At 42.9% G+C, this 20,938-nt stretch overlaps 1 protein-coding gene across 1 annotated transcript; it reads right to left on the reverse strand.

Annotated features, from left to right (window-relative positions):
• Positions 1-495: 495 nt before the first annotated feature.
• LOC121632589 (inositol polyphosphate multikinase-like) lies at positions 496-18,677 on the reverse strand. Its single transcript, XM_041974208.1, has 7 exons — positions 18,464-18,677; positions 18,152-18,389; positions 10,596-10,681; positions 8,317-8,413; positions 7,163-7,335; positions 4,370-4,451; positions 496-3,999 (listed from the first exon to the last, which is right to left on the reverse strand). The coding sequence occupies exons 1-7, from the start codon at positions 18,467-18,469 to the stop codon at positions 3,314-3,316; spliced, it is 1,368 nt and encodes a 455-aa protein (XP_041830142.1). The 5' UTR covers positions 18,470-18,677; the 3' UTR covers positions 496-3,313.
• Between the last annotated feature and the right edge of the window lie 2,261 nt (positions 18,678-20,938).

The raw sequence follows: 20,938 nt of genomic DNA on the forward strand, positions 1-20,938 counted from the left end.
CATTACTATTTCTCTGAGGATTGTAGAAAAAATTCAGTATGCATGTGGGTGTGTGTCTGAGTATGTGTAAGTGTATGATATAAAATAAAAATAATAAAAATAATGATCTGTTGTACTATATGTGTGACATTTCTAATAAACCAAACAGATTAAAAATCGTATAAAAATTCAGCGAGTTATGATTTTAATCATTGATACCTCTGCCTCTGTTGATTAATGCAGTAAGTAGACACGGCTTACCGCGGCCCAAGATGGCGGCCGCGCTGACGCATCGTTCCAATGGATAGCAGCATCAGAGGCGACATCCGAATCCTAGTTTTTTGTGCAATAGGCCCTTGATGTCCTGTCATGTAAAGCCAAACTGAGGTAAAAAGAAAATTAAATTTAAAAACTGCTGATCATCATCATCATCATCATGAGAACAGAAACTCAGGAACTTTAATAAATGGAAGCTACTCTTAAAAATCCATTAAAAAAATTCCACATTCCCACTGATAAATTCAAACAATGACATTTATTAAAAAAATAACAGTGTCAGGGAAAATATTGTGTACTATATGTTTACCGTTTGTTTTGGTTCAGATTAAAAACAAAATACATTTAGAGAAATTTACAAAAGATCAGGATTTACACACAGCTCATTATATTCGTGTTCTGTATTATACAGCTCCAGTAGGTTTGTATTATAACACAGGTCTGCAGGACCGGATCAGTTCCTGTGGTTCTGTATTAGAAGACGGGTCTGCAAGACCCGGTCAGTTCCAGTGCTTCTACTGGCCAAAGCAAAAACTCAATACATTGTTAAAAAAAATAAAAAATAAAAACTTTCATAAAAATCAAAACAAATTACTCAGATCCGTCTACAGCTACTGACCGACTGTCTCTATCCAACTGTTTCTGTCCAGCTGTTTTTCACAGTTTCTGACTTTTGCCTGACTGTTTCTGTTTGACAGGTCTGTTTCTGACTGCATGTGTGCATTTTCTCTGTCCATGAACGTCTCACATTAGGCACTAACGCCAGTAGAACTGGACCATCACTTTTTACCCATCAGCCTGTTAGCAGCAGGGAGAACTGTGATCAAGCAGGGGGTGCTGTTGAGTCAGGTAAACCAGCAGGGGGTGCTGTTGAGTCAGGTAAACCAGCAGGGGGTGCTGTTGAGTCAGGTAAACCAGCAGGGGGTGCTGTTGAGTCAGGTGAACCAGCAGCGGGGACCAGCAGGTGGTTTTGTTGAGTCAGGTGAACCACCAGGGAGTGCTGTTGAGTCAGGCGGACCAGCAGGGGGTTTTATTGAGTCAGGTGGATCAGCAGGGGGTGCTGTTGAGTCAGGTGGACCAGCAGGGGGTGCTGTTGAGTCAGGTGGACCAGCACGGGGAGCTGTTGAGTCAGGTGAACCAGCAGGGGGTGCTGTTGAGTCAGGTAAACCAGCAGGGGGTGCTGTTGAGTCAGGTAAACCAACAGGGGGTGCTGTTGAGTCAGGCGGACCAGCACAGGGTGCTGTTGTGTCAGGTGAACCAGCAGGGGGTGCTGTTGAGTCAGGTAAACCAACAGGGGGTGCTGTTGAGTCAGGTAAACCAGCAGGGGGTGCTGTTGAGTCAGGTGAACCAGCAGGGGGTGCTGTTGAGTCAGGTGAACCTGCTGCATGTTTCTCAGTAAAGAAACATTTTTCTCTTGCTTATTTCTTCGTGTGAACTTTAAAAGTGTTAAATATGATTTATTTCAAATTCATGCAAAATTGACTTGGGATGAATCTGAAACACATTAAAAGTGACAGCCCTCATCTGCCCTGTCCTGCTCCATCCCTGTTCACTACTGAAGTGCTCTTGTGCAAAGGAAACACATACGCTTTATCATCCTTACTACAAAACATGTTACCTAAACCAGATGCCAGTTCATATTTCCACACAGACGGACCTGCTGCATAAATTAATGATGATTATTGATGATAATTAATGATAAACATGATGAACTGTTCAAACATCAGAATGAACTGTTCATATATCAGAATGAACTATTCATATATCAGAATGAACTGTTTGTACGTCAGCATGAACAGTTCAAACATCAGAATGAACTGTTCAAACATCAGAATGAACTGTTCAAACATCAGAATGAACTGTTCAAACATCAGAATGAACTGTTCATACATCAGAATGAACTGTTCAAATATCAGAATGAACAGTTCAAACATCAGAATGAACTGTTCAAACATCAGAATGAACAGTTCAAACATCAGAATGAACTGTTCAAACATCAGAATGAACTGTTCAAACATCAGAATCAACAGTTCAAACTTCAGAATGAACTGTTCATACATCAGAATGAACTGTTCACATCTTTTATAAACATCTTTTCATACTTCTGAGTGAACAGCTTAATGAACTAAACCAACTAAAGCTGTGAGATCTTAATTTTCCTCACAGTTCTTTGTTATTTTCTTTCTTTGAGCAGAACCGAATGGTGTTCAGACCGTCTCATCACATTAAGTGGTTCTGTCTCTCCTGGATGGTTCTGATCTTCGACACCTGGGAGGAAACAGCTGATTTTTGATCCGATTTTCTAACAAAATCATTAAGAACAACCTAAAATCATAAAATAAAGTCTGGAGTGGTTTTACAGAAACGTGTCCAACAGAAGCACATCTTCCATCAGATGTACAGAACCGGTCTAAAGTTTGAAAGTAAGTTAGTGTGAAGGAAGGGAGTGATGTCGTCCTTTTCAGCAGCAGATATGTCCAAGCGAATCAGAAGGTTCGGAAGTCAGAAATATAAAAACTCAGAACCAACGAAGGAGATAAAATCATGGGAAGGTTAAACACATGAGACGCAGCAGGAGGACACTGTTGCTGAGTTCCAGTAGATACCTGAGTTACACACCTGCATCACAACATCAATGTTTCGTCTGTGTCAGTTCACCCTGATTCACCAGGTAGAGTCCACCTCCATCCGTCCGAGGACTGTAAACAAACCTGATCCAGTTAACAGGAGGAGGCCGGACCCAAGTCTGACCAGAACATACCGAGTGTCAGGACCAAGTTCCATCCAGGAATCTTTGATTTTATTCAAAACATGACACCGATTTGTTTCTGATCATTCACAACTGATGCCATGATGCTGCCGTTGTCATGGTTACTGACATGTAGGAGGAACAGAGAGGTTCTGTTGGTGTCACTTCATCCGGCCCTGATCACAAACATCCAGACTGGAAACCTCAAGATATTCTTCCTGTCCATGGTCAGAACAGGATGGAGTGGGTCTCACTGTCAGAACCCCTCAGTTCTGCTCAGACTCTCCTCTGAGAGGAACAGGAGGAGGGTCAGGAGGAAGGAGGCGGGACGGAGGTGTGTGCGGCGTCACACAGGATCTGCTCCAGAACCGTCAGCAGGTGTTTCAGGCCGAAGATGTAGCCGTGATCCTGGCTCTGACTCGGGAAGACGTGGGCAAAGTCAATCATCCTGACCTCCACCTCCGTTTCTCCGGCGTCGTCCTGTCCTCCGTCACCTCCACGTCCCTCCTCCTCCTCATCCAGTCTCCTGCCGCTGTTCTTCCTCCCTCCATCTTCATCGCGCCCTGACTTGTTTCCGTTGCCATGAGCTTCCTGTCTCGGGTCAGCCGTCTGCTTCCAGGTGGCATTGTCTTCCTCCCTCAGAGCTGAAGTCTTCTCCACAGAATCTGAGCTCTTCATCAGCTGAGTAACACCATCATCATCACCACCCTTCCTGTGATTGGTGCAGCCCCACGGCGTCGCCACCTGGATGTTGTTGTTGTACTCAGTTGCCTCCTTGTCCTGACCAACCTTCATCTTCATCGCTGGATTGCTGTGAAGGGAGGAAGAGGTGAGGGAGGAGGGGAGGCCCTCGTAGACGAAGAGCAGGGAGCTGGCATAAAAGGCCAGCTGGTTCTGGGAATGGAACCAGTGGAGGATCCGCTGGACTCTGCATATGCTGGCTGAGATGGCATCCTTCCTCAGACTGACTCCGTTATGGAAGAACTTTGCCAAACCTGGAGGAAGAAGAGATGAGTCGTCAGATCTTCTCTCGTTAACTACAGAGGCAACGATAAAGTTAAAAGATACTAAATGATGAAATCATAAAAAATTTCAACAGCAATCGAAAACCCCAAATCCTTAAAAGTCAGCTCTCTGTGTAAAATGTAACTAAAACCAAAATCTCATCATATTTTATTCTCAGTAGTAGATAAACAACATGTCAGATGATGAAACTGAGACATTTTACCATGTGATGGAAAATATGAGATCTGAGATGTTGTTGATCTTCTACTGGGAATAAAAGATGGATGATGGGATCTGTTTTTATTTACATTTTACACTATTTTAATTGTTTTATTCATAAATATTTCTCATCAAACCCACCATCTTTAACGGTGTCCTTATCCAGTCCTCTTCCATAATGTTGGTCGTAGGACTTAAACGTGTCACCACGGATGTCGTACACCTGAAAAACAAGGCAAACACAACAGTGTGTCACCGTGGTTACCAGAACCACATGAAACCCCAGCTCAGCTGGGCCACATCAGCTCATGTTCTTCCACCTCTGGACTGGGTTCTAACTGGACTACACTGAACTGGACTGTGTCTGTAAAAGTGAGTTGACATGACTTTGTTCAGAATTGATGCTCTACAAATAAAGCTGCATTGAAACTGATTGGTGTCTGGCTCCACCTGGTGGTCATCTGGCAGAGCTGCATCAGAAACATCTACACAGTTCTTCTCAAGGTCAGATTCATTTACTCCATCCTCTTCCTCCTTTGTCTTCCTCCATCTCTTCTCCACCAAATTTTCTGTTTTTCATAGACCCGTGTCTACCTTCAGTCTCCAGACCAGAATCTGGTCCAACTGTTCTGACTAGGTTGGACAGAACAGAGCCTACCTGTAGGACATCAAGCTGTCCTCCAGGTGTGTTAGTATTAAACGAGTTTATTGAGCTGGTCACTGACAGCTGGAGAACTTCTCAGGAGGTTTCTGATTCCTCCGTCATCACGTCTCATCATATTCCTGGAGCAGCTGAGCCAGATGGATCTTCATCTCCACTTTAAGAACTGATCATTGGTGAGGATGTTCAGGTTGTGGAGTCTGATAAAAACCTGAGTCAGACTGGAAACCTGAGTCCACAGAGTCAAACATCACTGAATCAGAAAACTGTTTAAAACGAGCTGTTCAGGACCAACAAACAGAGGTCGGACTTATCAGAGCTCTCACACACCCTCCTGCATCCGTTCACTTTTCCCAAATTCCTCTCCGATTATCTCCATCTGAATCCGGAAGTTCATCAGTTCTAATCGGCCTCTTTTCCTTCTAAACAAACACTTAGCAGAGAACAGGAAGAACATTTTCCAAACTCAGTCACGCAAACCTCAGATTCAGAACCACAGAGACACAACGCTGTGGTCTGAGATCCAAAACTGAACAGAGCCAGAACTTTTACTCAGATTGAGACAGAAACCTTTCTCTAGTTCACATAGCCAGTCCCGGTCCTGGTCCTGGTCCTGGTTCTAGGTCCTCTGCTCCAGCACACACTGCTCAAACAAATGCTAGTAGCAACTAGCTGGTTGCAAGTCTGAGGTTAATGCTTCTAGCTGGCCTGCTCTGTAATGTAAACCAATCCCAACATCATGGATTTCAGACATTAGGCCTAAAACTCGTGAAGAGAAAACAAACACCTCCCCACAGACACATTTCCTTCCTCTAGCTGCTCAGATGTGATGAAGGCTGCATGTTTCCTCTGGTCTTAACGATGTGTTGGTCTTTTCTGTACCATATCCATGGCTCCGTAAACTTTCCTGCTGCAGCATCAACTCTGATCTTTCCTGTTTGTCACAGATGAAACTAGACATGGAGACAAATGATGAGTCTTTGAGACAGGCTGCTCGTACCAAAGAGCCTAAAGATCCAGTTTAAACTGGTGAAGACGTCACTGGTTCATCCCTTGAGTTGGGAACCTTTTTCCTGTCTGAAGGGTTCAGAGCTTGGAGTTAATTTCCTCTGATCCGGGACCAGGACTGAACCCTCAGAAAGCTGGAGAACTACTGTTGAAGACCACTTCAGAAGATTACAACAAAGTCAGAGATGAAGACATGAGAACTGGATCAGGACTCTGGATCAGGGTTTTGGATCAAGATCTTTAGATTGGGATAATTTGATCAGAACTCTGGATCAGTTCTTTCCAAATCATGGGACATAATGGTGTTATTCCATGTCCACATTCTGCCCCGCCAGTAGAAGCAAGGGATCTTCAGCTGTGTACTCCAGCGTGATCAGGGGGGTACTGTGGTTCAGGATAATGGATCTGGACTTTTGGATGAAGACTTTGGCTTAGGAATCTGGACCAAGTGTTTGAATTCAGAATCTGGATGAGGACCTTTGCATAAAGATCTTTAGTCCAACACTTTGGAACAGAACTCTGGACCGGACTGTGGACCAGGACACTGGACCATGACTTTTAGACCCAGACCCTGGACCATGACTCTGGATCCGAGATTTACTATCATGATTTCCAATCTGTACTCTGGATCGGGGACTTGTGGATCTGGACTCTGTTTCGGGACTCTGGTTTCAGACTCTGGATCCAGGACTCTTGGCCACTCTGGGTCCGGGTCTGGGTGTATGTGTAGTGTGAAGTGTTCCAGTGATGATGACGGTCTCTTTTAGAAACTGTAAAACTGAGATTCTGGACTTCTCTGTGACCAGGTCTCTGGAGTCCTGCAGGATCTTATGAGTCATTTTGACCTTGATTAGCCGCCATGAATCCAACAGCCAACAGAATCCGTAAGATTTAACATTCTGCCTCCATCGCGGTCCCACGAGGATCCGACGTGGTCCTCCAGGTCCGGGACCACAAACATCTACATGTGTGCATCATGTAGAGCACATATGTCAAACTGGTCCAGCAAAGGGCCGTGTGGCTGCAGGTTTTTGTTCCAACCAAGCAGCAGCACACCAGATTTGACTGATTCAATCAACTGATCTCAGTCTTCAGACAGCTGATTGGTCAAACTGTGTGCTCTTGGCTGGCTGGAACAAAAACCTGCAGCCACACGGCCCTTTGCTGGACCAGTTTGACATGCCTGATGTAGAGGATGCAGAATCAGACCCGTGTGCAGCAGGTCTCTGTTGAACCCTGATGTTCTGTCTGAAACCTTGACTTACCCTCATGCCGAGGATCAGGAAACCGATCTCCTCCATCAGAGGGTATTTCCTGATCTGCTGGTCCCGTTTCTCCTCCGAGGCAAAAGGATCGTAGCTCTGCTGGCCCAGCTTCACATCCATGATGCACGGCCTGATGAAGCGACGGGTCACATCCTCCAGCTTCAGGTAGAGGTCTGGATCAGACAGACGGGCACCAGGTTAGCTGAAATAAAACTGACCTGTCTGAATGGTTTGTGGTGTCAGTGGTTCTGGTTCTAGAGAGGTTCTGTAGACATACAGACGGTTTAAGCTCAGGCAGCAGTAAGAAGGTTTTTATCAGCTTAACCCTTCAGACTCCTCGGCTATTTTTGTCCAAGTTCCTTCATTTTTATTATTTTATTCCTACTTGGTGATAAGTCTTAGTCATCTTTTTAAGTCCAGTCTTTTCCTCTCACATCTTTTATACCAGATATCTGATGGGTAACAGTGTCATCTTGTTTTTTTACTATCCAGTTTCCTTTTTCATACGTGTCATAGAGCCATTTATGCCTGAACTGTATCGTCAAACGATAACAACTAAATTAGTTTGATGTCATTAGTATTTTGAGGTAGTATCAGATACTCCATCTGTTGACATTCATGGCCCAAAAATGTCCCATTGACCGCCATTAAAACATATTTTAAGCTCACAGTTATTCCAGTTTTAAATCATCCATTCTTTGATTTCATTTGGGAAAGAAAAAGCAATATTTAACATTTTTACGGGATTCAACCAAATGTAACTGGTTTTCCATTGTAGGCAGATGCAGCAAATTCTGGTATTTTTCTCTGGTTATATCAAGAGGTCATGGGATTACCAGGGAGGCGCTATGAGTGACTTGCTTTATAAGACTCAAATCACCACCAAAGATCCATACCCCTCATATTTATTACATTGAATATAATCTCGTTTGTGTTTTTTTTTTGGGTGTGTGTAATAAATAATAATTAAAATAATCAGACTGGCATTTAAAGGGTTAAAATGATTGACTATCAGTTTTGAGCAGGTCTGAAGTTGTTCAAGTGATTTAAAAATGTTGATGTTTTTATTTTAGTTTTTTGTGGACATTTTTAGCCCCAAAGGTAACAAGAGGGAGTAAATTTAAGGAGAACACAAGGGTTAAAGTTCATCTTACCGTTGGGGCTGTCAGGAGACGACCAGGTGCCGTAATATTTGGGAAGATGGTTCTGAAGGCCCAGAAGACACGGATCACAGCAGTCCTCTGCATACACCTAACACATACACATATAAACAGACACTCCTGCCACATACAGAATAACAATGGTCTTCATCCTGTTCTCATCTTCTCTTTTCATAGTCTTTTCCAGATGTTCCAGTCGTGTGAGGAACGTCCAGTTAGGATTTCTATGGATTTGAAGTTTTCTTGCTGTGCTTATGTTCCTTCACTCTACTTCACTAGACAGGAACCCGACTGAGATGCTGTGGTGGGCGCTTCAGAGAGCTGCAGAAACAGCTGGGAAAATGTGGGAGCATCCAAATAAAAAACGTTAATTGCATCATAATAAAGTATCATGATAAAGTCAACCATAACTCTGTGTTACTGCAGCAGAAATGGAAATGTTCAGATGGTTCAGCTGCAGTCAGATTAACAGAAAGCAACTGCTGATCCCGACAACACCAAACTGTGGACCTCATGCTGCCTCTGCAGTTTCCACCAGAGAACAAAAATGGGCTCTTGCGTTTCGTTGCGTCTCCCCTACCCCCTCTGCCTTCCCCGCTGCCAACAGATACTCTGTGTGAGAAGATACCTGCCACCTCTCCTCTCGGGGGGCAGGCGGCGAGGACCTCTCCCCAGTGCTGGCCGGCCCTCGCCGGGCACATTTCCTAGACAGCGGTGCGCCATGACCGGCTCCGCAGCATGCTATCCTCACTAAACCAATTCCAGCTCAGCTGCTTTGTGGCGCCACCGTGCATCAGAAACGTCTTCTTGGCTTTATTCCAGCCATAGAGGAGCATTATTTTTCTTCTTTTCACACACACATAGAACTTTCTGTACACTGGTTGATCTTTGGCTGCTCCTGATTGGACGTTACAGTCAATCTAAGCTCTCTGATTGGTGGAAAGTCTGACAGGAAGTGGCTTCATCATCATGTCCAGGTCTAAAGAGAGGTCTCTTTGGCTACGTTCACACTACAGATCTTAATGCTAAAATCAGATTTTTTTTCTGAAATCCAATTGTTTGCATGGTCGTTCACCTGTGACCTTCATCAGCTGAGGTGTGAGCGGTGTGTGGCCCTGAATTGTCATGCATACGCGGGATAGCATGACGTCACATAGTATCTATGGATGTAAAGGATGCTTTACGTCTATTTATCTAAGTACCTGCCCACTCTGAACCGATAACATTTTGCCCAATTGATGAATGAAAGGAGAAGAGAAAGGAGAGCATGAATGTTAACCATGGCCTTTTGTGGAGCAGTGGCTTCTACTGCTGTACAGAGGCATGAACAGACAATGCAGCCCAGTTCATCTGCAGAGTCCTGCATGGGTCCAGTTTTACCAACCCGACCGCATTAGGATGATCACCAAACCCGATCTGTGGATATCTTCCAGTGAAATCTGAACCGACATGATGAAGTAGGATATAAAACGTGACCCGACCAGCACGTTGACTCGTGCTAATTGTAACTAAGCCCTGTTCCTCCCTGCATTACTTTACTTTGCTAAATTCTTTCAGATATTTAAAGTGATGCTGTTCGTTGTTGTTTTCATTTACAATAAAAGAAAGAAAACACAGTGAATATTGTGAAAATCTTCTTCGTTTTTTGCCGGTTGTTGCTATGGTTCTTCTTCTACGTTTCAACGTTTGTCCGGCTCGGAGGACTGGATTGTAGAGGAGTTGCAGGACAGCATCTTTATGTGTGTGTTGTTCTGTGATTAGATTATCGGAGTCACCACACATATTATGATCAAAACTGTTTAATGCCTGATTTTTTATCTTCACGTGTGAGGTCTTGAACCAATAAAAAATCTCATAAGATTAAATAATAAATTATGTGTGTACCAGGTTTAACCAGACAGGGGGAAGGAGAAAGAACGCAGCTAGATGAAACAAGGGCAGAGATACAGACGACTGCTCCAGAGAAAGGCAGCAGTGTTGCTAAATCTGCCGGTTATCGGTGACGCTGGGCTTGTTTTTCTGTGACGTCTCTTGTAAATATTGTCAGTCGCAGGTTTCTGGGCTTGTTTTCCTGGATGTAGGTGCTTATTTGGGCTTGTTCTGCTCCTGTTATGAAGCCCTCCTGATTCTCTTTACAGCTAGTTAGTAGATATTATTCATCTAGTCGATGTGAAATACCCACAGGTCAGGATCTGTGCTGTTCTTAGAAATAGATCTAAAGAAGTTTAAATTTTAAAAAAAAGTGTGTGTGTGTGTGTGTGTGTGTGCGCTACCATGCTATAAAACTGCATTTCTCGTAGACCTCTGGGTGGAGGCTGGACTTGCTTCAGGACTGTACCATCTGGGTGCTGCAAAATACCTGGAACCAGACAAAAAAGGTACAAACATCAAAAATACTTTTATCAGAGCCATGATGATGATGTCGTTTTAATTGTTACCGTAATTAATTATTTATTTTTTAATTAATATATTTTTATTATTTTATTCTTGTTATTTTATTATCTTATTGATACAACTACTAATTATTATTAATGATAATAATATTATTAAGACCTGATTATTCAGCTTGCTGCGGCCCTGAACTGGAATAAGCGGTTTGGGATTGACTGAGTGATTCTTCTTCTTCTTCTTCTACTCCTCCTACTATCTGGACTACGTCTTCCACGTCATACCACCCAGCCATCGAGGTGAGGGAGGTTAACAGGGTGAGAAGGACTTCATTCAGAGCTGAAGGCTAAAGCTAATTAGCCATGGCTCCAAAACCGACCGACCGACCGACCGACTGACCGACTGATAGTCACCAGAAAACAAACCTGATCAAGTCAATTCAGCTTTATTTATACAGCACCAATTCACAAAGCCATTTCAAGTTGTGTTCACACAGTAATTAATTGTAGTTCAGTTGTAGTCCAAGTGAAATTAATCCATCACATCTTCCACATTAGTCCTATTTATTACAACTGTGTTCAATTCATAACAATTACCTGGTTAAAGATCAGCTGATTAGCCTCTGGAATAATCTGTAACATCTGCTCATGACTAAATCCTTTATCTGTGATGATGTCAAGGTTAATATTATAAAAGATTAAATGAGATGCTCTTAATGTTTTATTAGTTCCTTTCCCTGTTTCCACCGAGGGGAGATCAGCTGATCGTCAGCTGATCTCTGTCCTCACCCTGACCAGGTGGAACGAGACCGACTGACTCCATGAAGCGATCTGCTAGAACACTGCAGCTGTAGATTATGAATTCTGTAAGGCTCTTTCTGCCCCTGATGTTCTTCTGGAAGCCAAGGGAGAACTTTCCTGGTTTGCCTTTAAAACGACTAATAACAGACAGGAACCAGCAGGGGGCGCTCACTCGGGTCTGAAAGGCCTCACCTGTAAGAACTTCTGATCTATGTCCTCATTAGACAAACCTAAAGACAGACAATGTCTGATTATCCCTGGTGAATGTGGCTGTTAAAGATCTGCTGTGGAGCAGATCTCCGATGGGCTTGGTTCTGGTTAATCATTGACCCGGGTCTGACAAGATTAACCCGACAGAACCCTGACAGAACCGGTCAGAAAGTCACGCTGGAGTGACTTTCCCTAAAAATTCACGTTGAAGAGAAAAATAAAAGTTCTGATTTCCTTTTCAGCTTTTGTTAATTAAATACTGACAGAACAGAAAAAAATCCAGTTTCAGGTTCGCTTATCAAAGACGCCGTTGTGTGAAACGTCCCTCCAGGCTGAGCTAGTGATTCATGGTTTATTACAGGTGAATGATTAACCACCTGAGTCAGCCAGCGAGCTGCAAGTTCCTCCAGTGTTTTATGAAGTTTCATGTCTCCATATCTGATCTGATAAGGAGGGTGTGGTGAAGCGACAGCACGGACACGCTCAGATAGCTGACATAATGTAAACAGCTTGTCCTGTATGTCCTGCAGGACTAGTTAGTCCACTAACCTGCAGAGTGTCAACAGAACCGGACTGAGGTCACGCTTTAGTTTTAGTTTTCTAAAACGGAACCAGTAATAATGACCAGTTTACCTCTAAATATTCAATTAAAATGAAAACTAAGAGGATTTGAGACAGACGGTCTGAGCGCGGTTGTTTCTAACCAGTTAATCACCAAACAACTAGATTCTAAACATCCACACAGCAGGATTTTACTCATGGACCCCTCCCGGCCTGACCACAGACGACCCTCCCGCCCTGACCACAGAGGACCCCTCCCGCCCTGATCACAGAGGACCCCTCCCGCCCTGATCACAGACGACCCTCCCGCCCTGACCACAGACGACCCCTCCCGCCCTGACCACAGACGACCCCTCCCGCCCTGATCACAGACGACCCCTCCCGCCCTGACCACAGACGACCCCTCCCGCCCTGATCACAAACAACCCCTCCCGCCCACGTTACCTCCGTTCAGTTGCTGCCTTCAGGCGTTACAAAGTCCCACTGGCCCCAAAAAACACCCACAAAACATCCTTCATTCCCTCTGTCATAACTAACCTAAATAATAAGTCATCAGCTGCTGTTGTCCTTCCTCCCACTCGCCTCTCTGTACATTTAAACGCTTCGTTTGTTTGACATGTTTTAAATGTTTAAAATGTTTTAAAAGTGGATGCTTGAGCCAGTCAAAGAATAATTTCTGTCACCACACAGACAATAGTTTGTCTGTCCGTCTATGTCTTTATGCTGTTTATCTCCCATAACAACAACATCCTCTTTAGTGGTTTTTCTTCATCTATGTATTATTTTTATGGTCTAGCACATAGAAAATCTTAATAGAACACATTTAATGACAAGAAAGCTTCCCAATTCAAAATGTGTAAATCTGGGGTGTCAAACATTCGGTCCAGGGGACTAAACTGGCCCTCCAGAGGGTCCAAACTGGCCCGTAGGGTGAATGTGGAAAATACACTGCTCTAAAAAATAAAGGAAACACTAAAATAACACATCCTAGATCTGAATGAATGAAATATTCTTATTCCTGAGGGATCTCCTCCCAGACCTGGACTAAAGCATCCGCCAACTCCTGGAGAGTCTGTGGTGCACTGTGGCATTGGTGGATGGAGCGAGACCTGATGTCCCAGATGTGCTCAATTGGATTCAGGTCTGGGGAACGGGCGGGCCAGTCCATAGCATCAATGCCTTCGTCTTGTAGGAACTGCTGACACACTCCAGCCACATGAGGTCTAGCATGGTCTTTCATTAGGAGGAACCCAGGGCCAACCACACCAGCATATGGTCTCACAAGGGGTCTGAGGATCTCATCTCGGTACCTAATGGCAGTCAGGCTACCTCTGGCGAGCACATGGAGGGCTGTGCGGCCCCCCAAAAAATGCCACCCCACACCATTACTGACCCACTGCCAAACCGGTCATGCTGGAGGATGTTCAGGCAGCAGAACGTTCTCCACAGCGTCTCCAGACTCTGTCTGTCACATGTGCTCATTCTGAACCTGCTTTCATCTGTGAAGAACACAGGGCACCAGTGGTGAAGTTGCCAATCTTGGTGTTTTCTCTGGCAAATGCCAAACGTCCTGCACGGTGTTGGGCTGTAAGCACAACCCCCACCTGTGGACGTCCGGCCCTCATACCACCCTCATGGAGTCTGTTTCTGACCATCTGAGCTACACATGCACATCTGTTGCCTGCTGGAGCTCATGTTGCAGGACTCTGACAGTGCTCCTCCTGTTCCTCCTTGCACAAAGGTGGAGGTAGTGCCTTTATTGGGGGTGTCTTGCTAATTGCCTATAATTTCCACCTGTTGTCTGTTCCATTTGAACAACAGCAGTGAAATTGGTTATCAATCAGTGTTGCTTCCTAAGTGGACAGTTTGATTTCACAGAGGTGGGATTGACTTGGAGTTACACTGTGTTGTTTAAGTTTTCCCTTCTTTTTTTTGAGCAGTGTATGAAGATAACACAGAAGAACGTACCTGTAATAGTCTAATAAAGTAACTGCAGTCTCTAAGTTCGGTGTTTCATATTTAAGTGTAAAACATTTCCAGGGCAGGAGGAGAACTTCTTCCATGTTTTCTTTCTAACTGAACAGATGTGACTTCAGTTTGTAGGTGAGTCGGTTCAGGTGGTCAGGATTACTACCCATGTGGAAACGTACACGTATGTACGTTTAAACTAACTCTAGTATGTAATGAAATATGTACATCAAATAAAGACGAAAATAAAATTTGACAATTTATTTTTATTTGTTTCTAAAAATATATATATTTTATGTTAACATTTATAAACATTCATTGAATTTATATTTAATCAAATATATAATTAAAAACTTTATGTACAATAAAAATGGGAGATTATATTAAATTTAAAAAAGTTTAAATACAATAAATTTACATATATTTATATAAACTTATATTAGCATGTTCAAATCATTTTTAATATATAATCTATATTAAAAATGTTCATTTGGTTTGATATTTTTCTTTGTAAAACACATATTAAATTAAATAAAATATATATAAATGTGTGACTAAATAGTCTTGAAACTGCGGTTGTTTTATGTTTCCGGTCCTTTTCGCACCAGTTTTTGTTGTTACTGGGTTAAACTGGGACCAGACTGAGCTGCAGGTGGAGCCCGAACTGCGATGAGTCTGACCCCTGATAGAAATAATTCAACTTTTTTTACTCTTAGCTGCTAGAAGGTGGTTTGTTTATAATCTTTTTGAGAAGGAAAATGTTCAGCTTTGGGTTTTATTTGAACGGATGCTCTGACGTGTTTACAAATTGACGACTACGGCCAACAGGACAGATAAATCTGGTTCTACACGGATTATTAAACATAGTGTGAAGTACGGAAAAGCAGGTATTTTCATCCCGAACGCCTCTGAAGCAGCATGAGCTTGTAGCTACGTGAATGGGTGGTGAGGACCTGGAGGTATGGCTCACTGTGCTATGAAGATGATTCTCTGATGTCTTCTGAAGATACGAGGTCACATGACCTGCCCGGTAGACACGTCCTGGATGTTAGAATCGGAGCGGAACTTTGGTCGAACTAAGAGCATCCTTTCCTGTTCCAGACTCCAGCAGACCTGGGTCACGCCATAGAAGCTGTAAGATGTGAACCAGTAGCTGGTGCTTCAGATGTGGCCTAGAAGAGGGCTCGTCCCTGCACCGTACCTGGCCATGCACACGGTTTTCTGGCTGAACCTTTCTGCCTGCATTTTATCTCCCACCAGGTCCTCAGATCTTTTGGTTGGGACGATAAGAAGTTACTACATTCTCCCGATTACCTGCAGCGAGATGGATCTCAGAAATAAACTGCTGTTTTACTGCTACTTAAAACACTCACACATGCACCCAGAAATGATTAGGATTTATTTGTGGAAGTCTGGCAGCTTTATTTGACCTAGAAGGAAACTTTTCCACCTTTTATAGTGGATGACGTATAGAAAGATTCAGCCTGTCACCAGCACGACACGTTTATTTATTTCATTTATTGATATTTCCTTTGTGTTTTTTGCCTCTCAGTATTAGCGGGTGTGTGTGTGTGTGAAGAAGCTTTGTGGTTAAAGTTCTGTCAACACATTGAGAACAAATTTAGTTTTTTCTGGATTTATAGACAATAGACTCAGAGACTCCTTCATTCTACATCTATTTCTAACTTAGATTTTATTTATTATCTTTATTAGTCAGAGTTCTTATCTTACATGTGAACTATTACTGCCTACAGGAGTGACTCCACCTCCAGCAGCATTATCTGACATCACACCTGTCGTGGTGTAAAGGTGAAGTCATGTTTGTTTTCAGGGTGGGGGCTCTGTGGTGGATGTGCTGCATGTGCACACAGATTACATCATCAGGCCGACCCGACAAGGAGCTGAAATCAGAGCTTTTAGAGTCAAAGAGGCAGATTCACCATGAAGATCAGCAGGTTACATTCAGAGTTTTGGATTAAAAATAAAAAGTAATCAATTAAAAATGAATGAATAACCTCCCACATGGTGATCATTTTCCATCAAACTGGCCCCAGGGGTCACGGAGACCACCAGACCATCTCAACTTTAAGACCGCCATGTCTGAAATCCACGTCCAGTTAAATCTGATTTATAAGAAAAGCGGATGTAAAACTGCAGATGAAGAAGAGCTCAGAGTCTTCCTCAGTTTTATATCATTGGTCTGGAGGCTGGACGGTGATGGAGCTGCGTTCACAATCACCGTCTGCAGCTGGAACCGGAGTTTATAGATCCCGATCCACACATCAAAACTCATCTTCGTATCAGCAGAATTTAAACCGGTTTCATCTGGAAACGCCGTGAGCTTCCAGAGCGTTCGCCAGCTGTTGTCGGAAATAGGGCTGGGCAATCTATCGAGATTTTCAAATATATCGAACCTTTAAATTTTGCACAGCTGTATTTTTATTATGGTCATTGAAAAGTATTTTTAATTTATTTTGTTTTAGGAACATTTAATTTAATATAAAGTTACTTTAATTTCAGTCAGCTGTTTTAATGCACATGTGCTGCTGATCTTTAATAAAAGTACATTTAGCACTGAAGGCTGTAAATTAGAGCTGTCTAATGACAGTGACAAAAATAAATAAATAAATAAATATATCGAGATATATATTGTATATCGTGATTCAGGTAAAAAATATCGAGATATAAGATTTAGTTCATATCGTCCAGCCTTAGTTGGAAAAATGTCTTTAAAACCAGACGGGGCAATTTTAAGACGTTCATTCGCAGGAAAATGAGTCAGACTCTGAAATCTGTTGCAGTTCCTCTGAAGTCGAACCATCTCTGCTCTCAGAAAACACTGAAGGGAAGGTCAGACACGTTTCTTGTGACATAATGACCAAAACCAGAACAGTTCCTAACTGGAATCAGCTTAGAACTGGCTCTAGATCAGGGGTGCTAAACCTGCTCCAACACACTTGACTGAGATTAATGGATCATGATGATTAAATGATTAAAATCAGGTGTGTTGGAGCAGGAAACATCTCAAACCTGCGGGATAGCGGTTCTCTGGGACCTGCACCCCTGCTCTAGATGGACCCCAGAGGATTAATAACGATGATGAGGAGTAGATGAGCAGACGGAGGCCTCCTGACATGAAAAGCTAACCCAGAAAGATTTTATTAATTTCATGGCTCCCGTCTCTCTGGCCCAATGTTGGGGAGACGGCTGGTTTTCTGAATTTAGGACCAACTATAAACACAGACAAAGCTCAGAATGACGATCAGTAGCATTTTACATCTACAGTCTGCAGGAGCGACTGAGACAATGGAAATCCCAACACATGCATGAATGGAAGAGGAATTCTGACATTATGTCCATTAATTGTCTGTAAATTATCCGTTTAGGACCAAACTGCTTATAACTGAAGAGCTGCTGTTAGACTGGCTTAAGATTTTATCCTGAATGCTGGAATCTGGAGCTGTAAGTCATTCCCTCTGATGCTGGGAATATCAGGAAAACATGAGATACGTCAGTGGTCCCCAACCCTGGTCCTCAAGGCCCACTATCCTGCAGGTCTTTGATGTCTCCCTGTTGCAGCACACCTGATTCAAATGAATGGCTCATTAGCAGATTTGTGCAGAGCTTGTCACAGAACCATTTAATTTGAATCAGGTGTGTTGCAGCAGGGAGACATCTAAGATCTTCAGGATATTGGGCCTTGAGGACCGGGGTTGGGGACCTCTGAGATACGTGACATGGAATCATGCGACCTGAACATCTCAGGTGCGTTCAAGGGTCGTGTTCCATTTCTGCACCCTGACGTTCAGCATGCAGAACTTCTGAATGGAACGCGGCCCTCACTGATACACCTGCGCGGTGAAGAGGTCAGTTACCCTGACAGCAGGTTCTGATGGACTCACCCACTTTGTCCACTCCGAACTTGTGTCCCGCCACCTGATGTGTCAGCGGGACGCAGCCGTTCAGGTGAGTCTGGCCCTGTGGACCTGACAGCCGGACAGGACTGGACCTCTCTCCGTGGGTGCCTCCGGAGATCCGAGGGTTCGGGCTGACCCCACCAGCGTCGGAGCAGGGGGTCACTTCCAGTTTTCCCAGCGCCACGGAGGACTCCATGGTCCTGTTCTGTTGGGCTCTGGACATCTATGAAATGGGCCACAGGTGTCGCGTCCAGTACCGAAATGTTTAAAAAGTCAGAAACGTGACGATTTACATACTGTCATTACGTAAGCACAGAATTCCGCGGACACGTTTGCTCGCGAGGCCGAGAGCGGACCCCGGACGAACCCAGGACATCAGTTTCGGTCGTGGTTGCTGGTTCCGACCCGCGCCGGCTCCGCTCCCGACCCGTGGCTCCGCTCCGGGTGTCGCGTTGATTCAGAGCTTCTCATTTTTTCAGCAGCAACATAAATACGTCCGAGCCACATCCCACTTCCTACTAACGTCAAAGCCGCGTCACTGCACGCGACCCCCGCTTCCAGTCGAAGCTTCCAAAATAAAAGCCGACGCTGAACTAGACTGAACATCCGCCGGATGTTATGTTTCAGTTGTGGAGGATGGGTTTAACCCGGTTTCACCCTTAGACTGTATATAAAAGTCCCAAGCGTCAACCTCAACCGCTGGGGCAGGGGTCGGCAACCTTTACCACTCAAAGAGCCATCTGGACCCGTTTCCCACAGTAAAGAAAACACCGGGAGCCACAAATCTCTTTTGATATTTAAAATTAAATAACATTGCATATTATTTTCTTTTCTTTGCCTTTTTTATTTGAAATCTAAATGTGTTTTATTTATTAAATCAATGAACGACTGCTGATAAAATGACATCACATTTCTGCATGCAACAAAAAAAAAAACATTTAAAATAATGAAAAAGATATTTGGTGGAAAGTTACTTTCAAGAAAAAATAACCAATATCTATTTGAGTCCTTGTATTTATGGACAAAGCACTGAACTTAAATTATTCACCGGCAGTAAACCAAAAATGACGTCTTTTCTCTGTGTGCAGTCTGGCGCATGCAGTGTGCGGTCTATCCGAAAAATAAAATGATTATTTCACCGAACAATGATATATATATATATATATATATATATATATATATATATATATATATATATATGATAGGCAATTAAAATAAAATATACTAAACAATGAAATCGGCCTTTATGCTGCTATATCTATGCATACATTCATTTTACATCATGTCTGATGCTGACTGGTTTAAGCTGGGATTAAAAGCTCTCTCTCTCTCTCTCTCTCTCTCTCTCTCTCTCTCTCTCTCTCTCTATATATATATATATATATATATATATATATATATATATATATATACACGCTGAACCTCAGCGTACGGCGTCTCCTCTGAACGAGAACGGCCCCCTGACGGGCAGCATCTTCAAGGTCTGCTGTATAGCGTTTAGACTTGGACACCCGTATGTCTTTGTCTGCCATGTCGGTCAGTTACACCTCCAGATTAGGTTGACCCACACCTGCCAATGCAGTTGTATTTAGGATGGATCGAGGCTTAGGGCGTGACAAGGAAAGATAATATAGATGTTTTTCCCTCTCAGGACAGAATCGTTTCCCATTGACGTTTGCGGTTATTGCAGAATGTAAATAGTCTGAATTTATCATGTGAGCTTCTTTGAACTCTCTCAAACTGGGGAAGTGAGACAGTGAACCTTTCTGTAAATCTCTGGAAAGCGCGGTCAGCATGTGCTCGAATGCAAAACCTCCCTAACATGTGCAGGACTATGTGTCCTTTCACCTGAATAACTGTGTCCAGCATGTTCACGTGCGCTATCATGTCTACCACACTCTAAAAACAAATGTTTTGAATAAAAAATAAATAAAAAAGAATTAACACAACAGTTTGCATCAGTCTTTTTGAGTTATGACAACTTCTTATGAACTTACTTTCAACCAACTTGGGTAAATTAGCTTTTCCTTTACAATCAGAGGTATTTTTAATTACCACTCACTCAATAATTAGCATACACACATGTTTTTAAGTTGAATGCTCAAATAAGCTATTTTTTCACTTTATTTAACAGAATGTTTTTAAGTGTCATGAACATAATTACAATAATTATAAACAGAAGTTTTGAAGTTGGTTGTTCATAAAAATCAAGTTGTTCTAAAAATGTTTTCTGCATTCTTTAAAAAGAATGTAGAAAACATGTTTTTGCAGCAGTCATTATTTGAAACGATATGAACAATTTTAACAAAGAATGCTTGGTCATCTATCAGTTCACCTCTTTGAGGATTAAATGATGGCATGGTATAAAAGACCGAGCTGGTTCTTAGGTTAGTATAGAAGATTCTGAAACACATCGAAATACATTTTAAACAATTGTGACCTGCACAAAACCTGGGTCTCCAGTGGGAAAACATCCAAAGATGACACAAGTTGTTACACATAACAAGCCCATAACATTCATTCCCAAAACAGAAAAACAGCCTTCTTTCTTTCTTACCCTTCAACTAAATTTAGTCAAACAACAATTTGACTACTGTGTAACTACAAGGTTACATGAATGACAAAGGATTTTTAAAAATAGGCCCATGAATAACTTGAATTTAGATTACACTATATAGTTGACGGTTACACGAATAAGCAAAAATTAAACCACGATTTTCCTTCACATTGCACAAATGGAAATCCTCTCTAGCTGAGCAGATCTGTCTAATG

This window comes from Melanotaenia boesemani, chromosome 21, assembly GCF_017639745.1.
Source record: "Melanotaenia boesemani isolate fMelBoe1 chromosome 21, fMelBoe1.pri, whole genome shotgun sequence".
Lineage (NCBI taxonomy): Eukaryota > Metazoa > Chordata > Actinopteri > Atheriniformes > Melanotaeniidae > Melanotaenia > Melanotaenia boesemani.

Bases quoted from the DNA above. Each gene is read 5' to 3' on its own strand.
- LOC121632589 (XM_041974208.1), bottom strand. The intron at 4,452-7,162 runs GTAAGTCAAGGT...CTTGTTTTTCAG, and splicing joins TCCTGATCCTCGGCATGAGG to GTGTACGACATCCGTGGTGA. The intron at 4,000-4,369 runs GTGGGTTTGATG...TTCTTCCTCCAG, and splicing joins TAAGGACACCGTTAAAGATG to GTTTGGCAAAGTTCTTCCAT.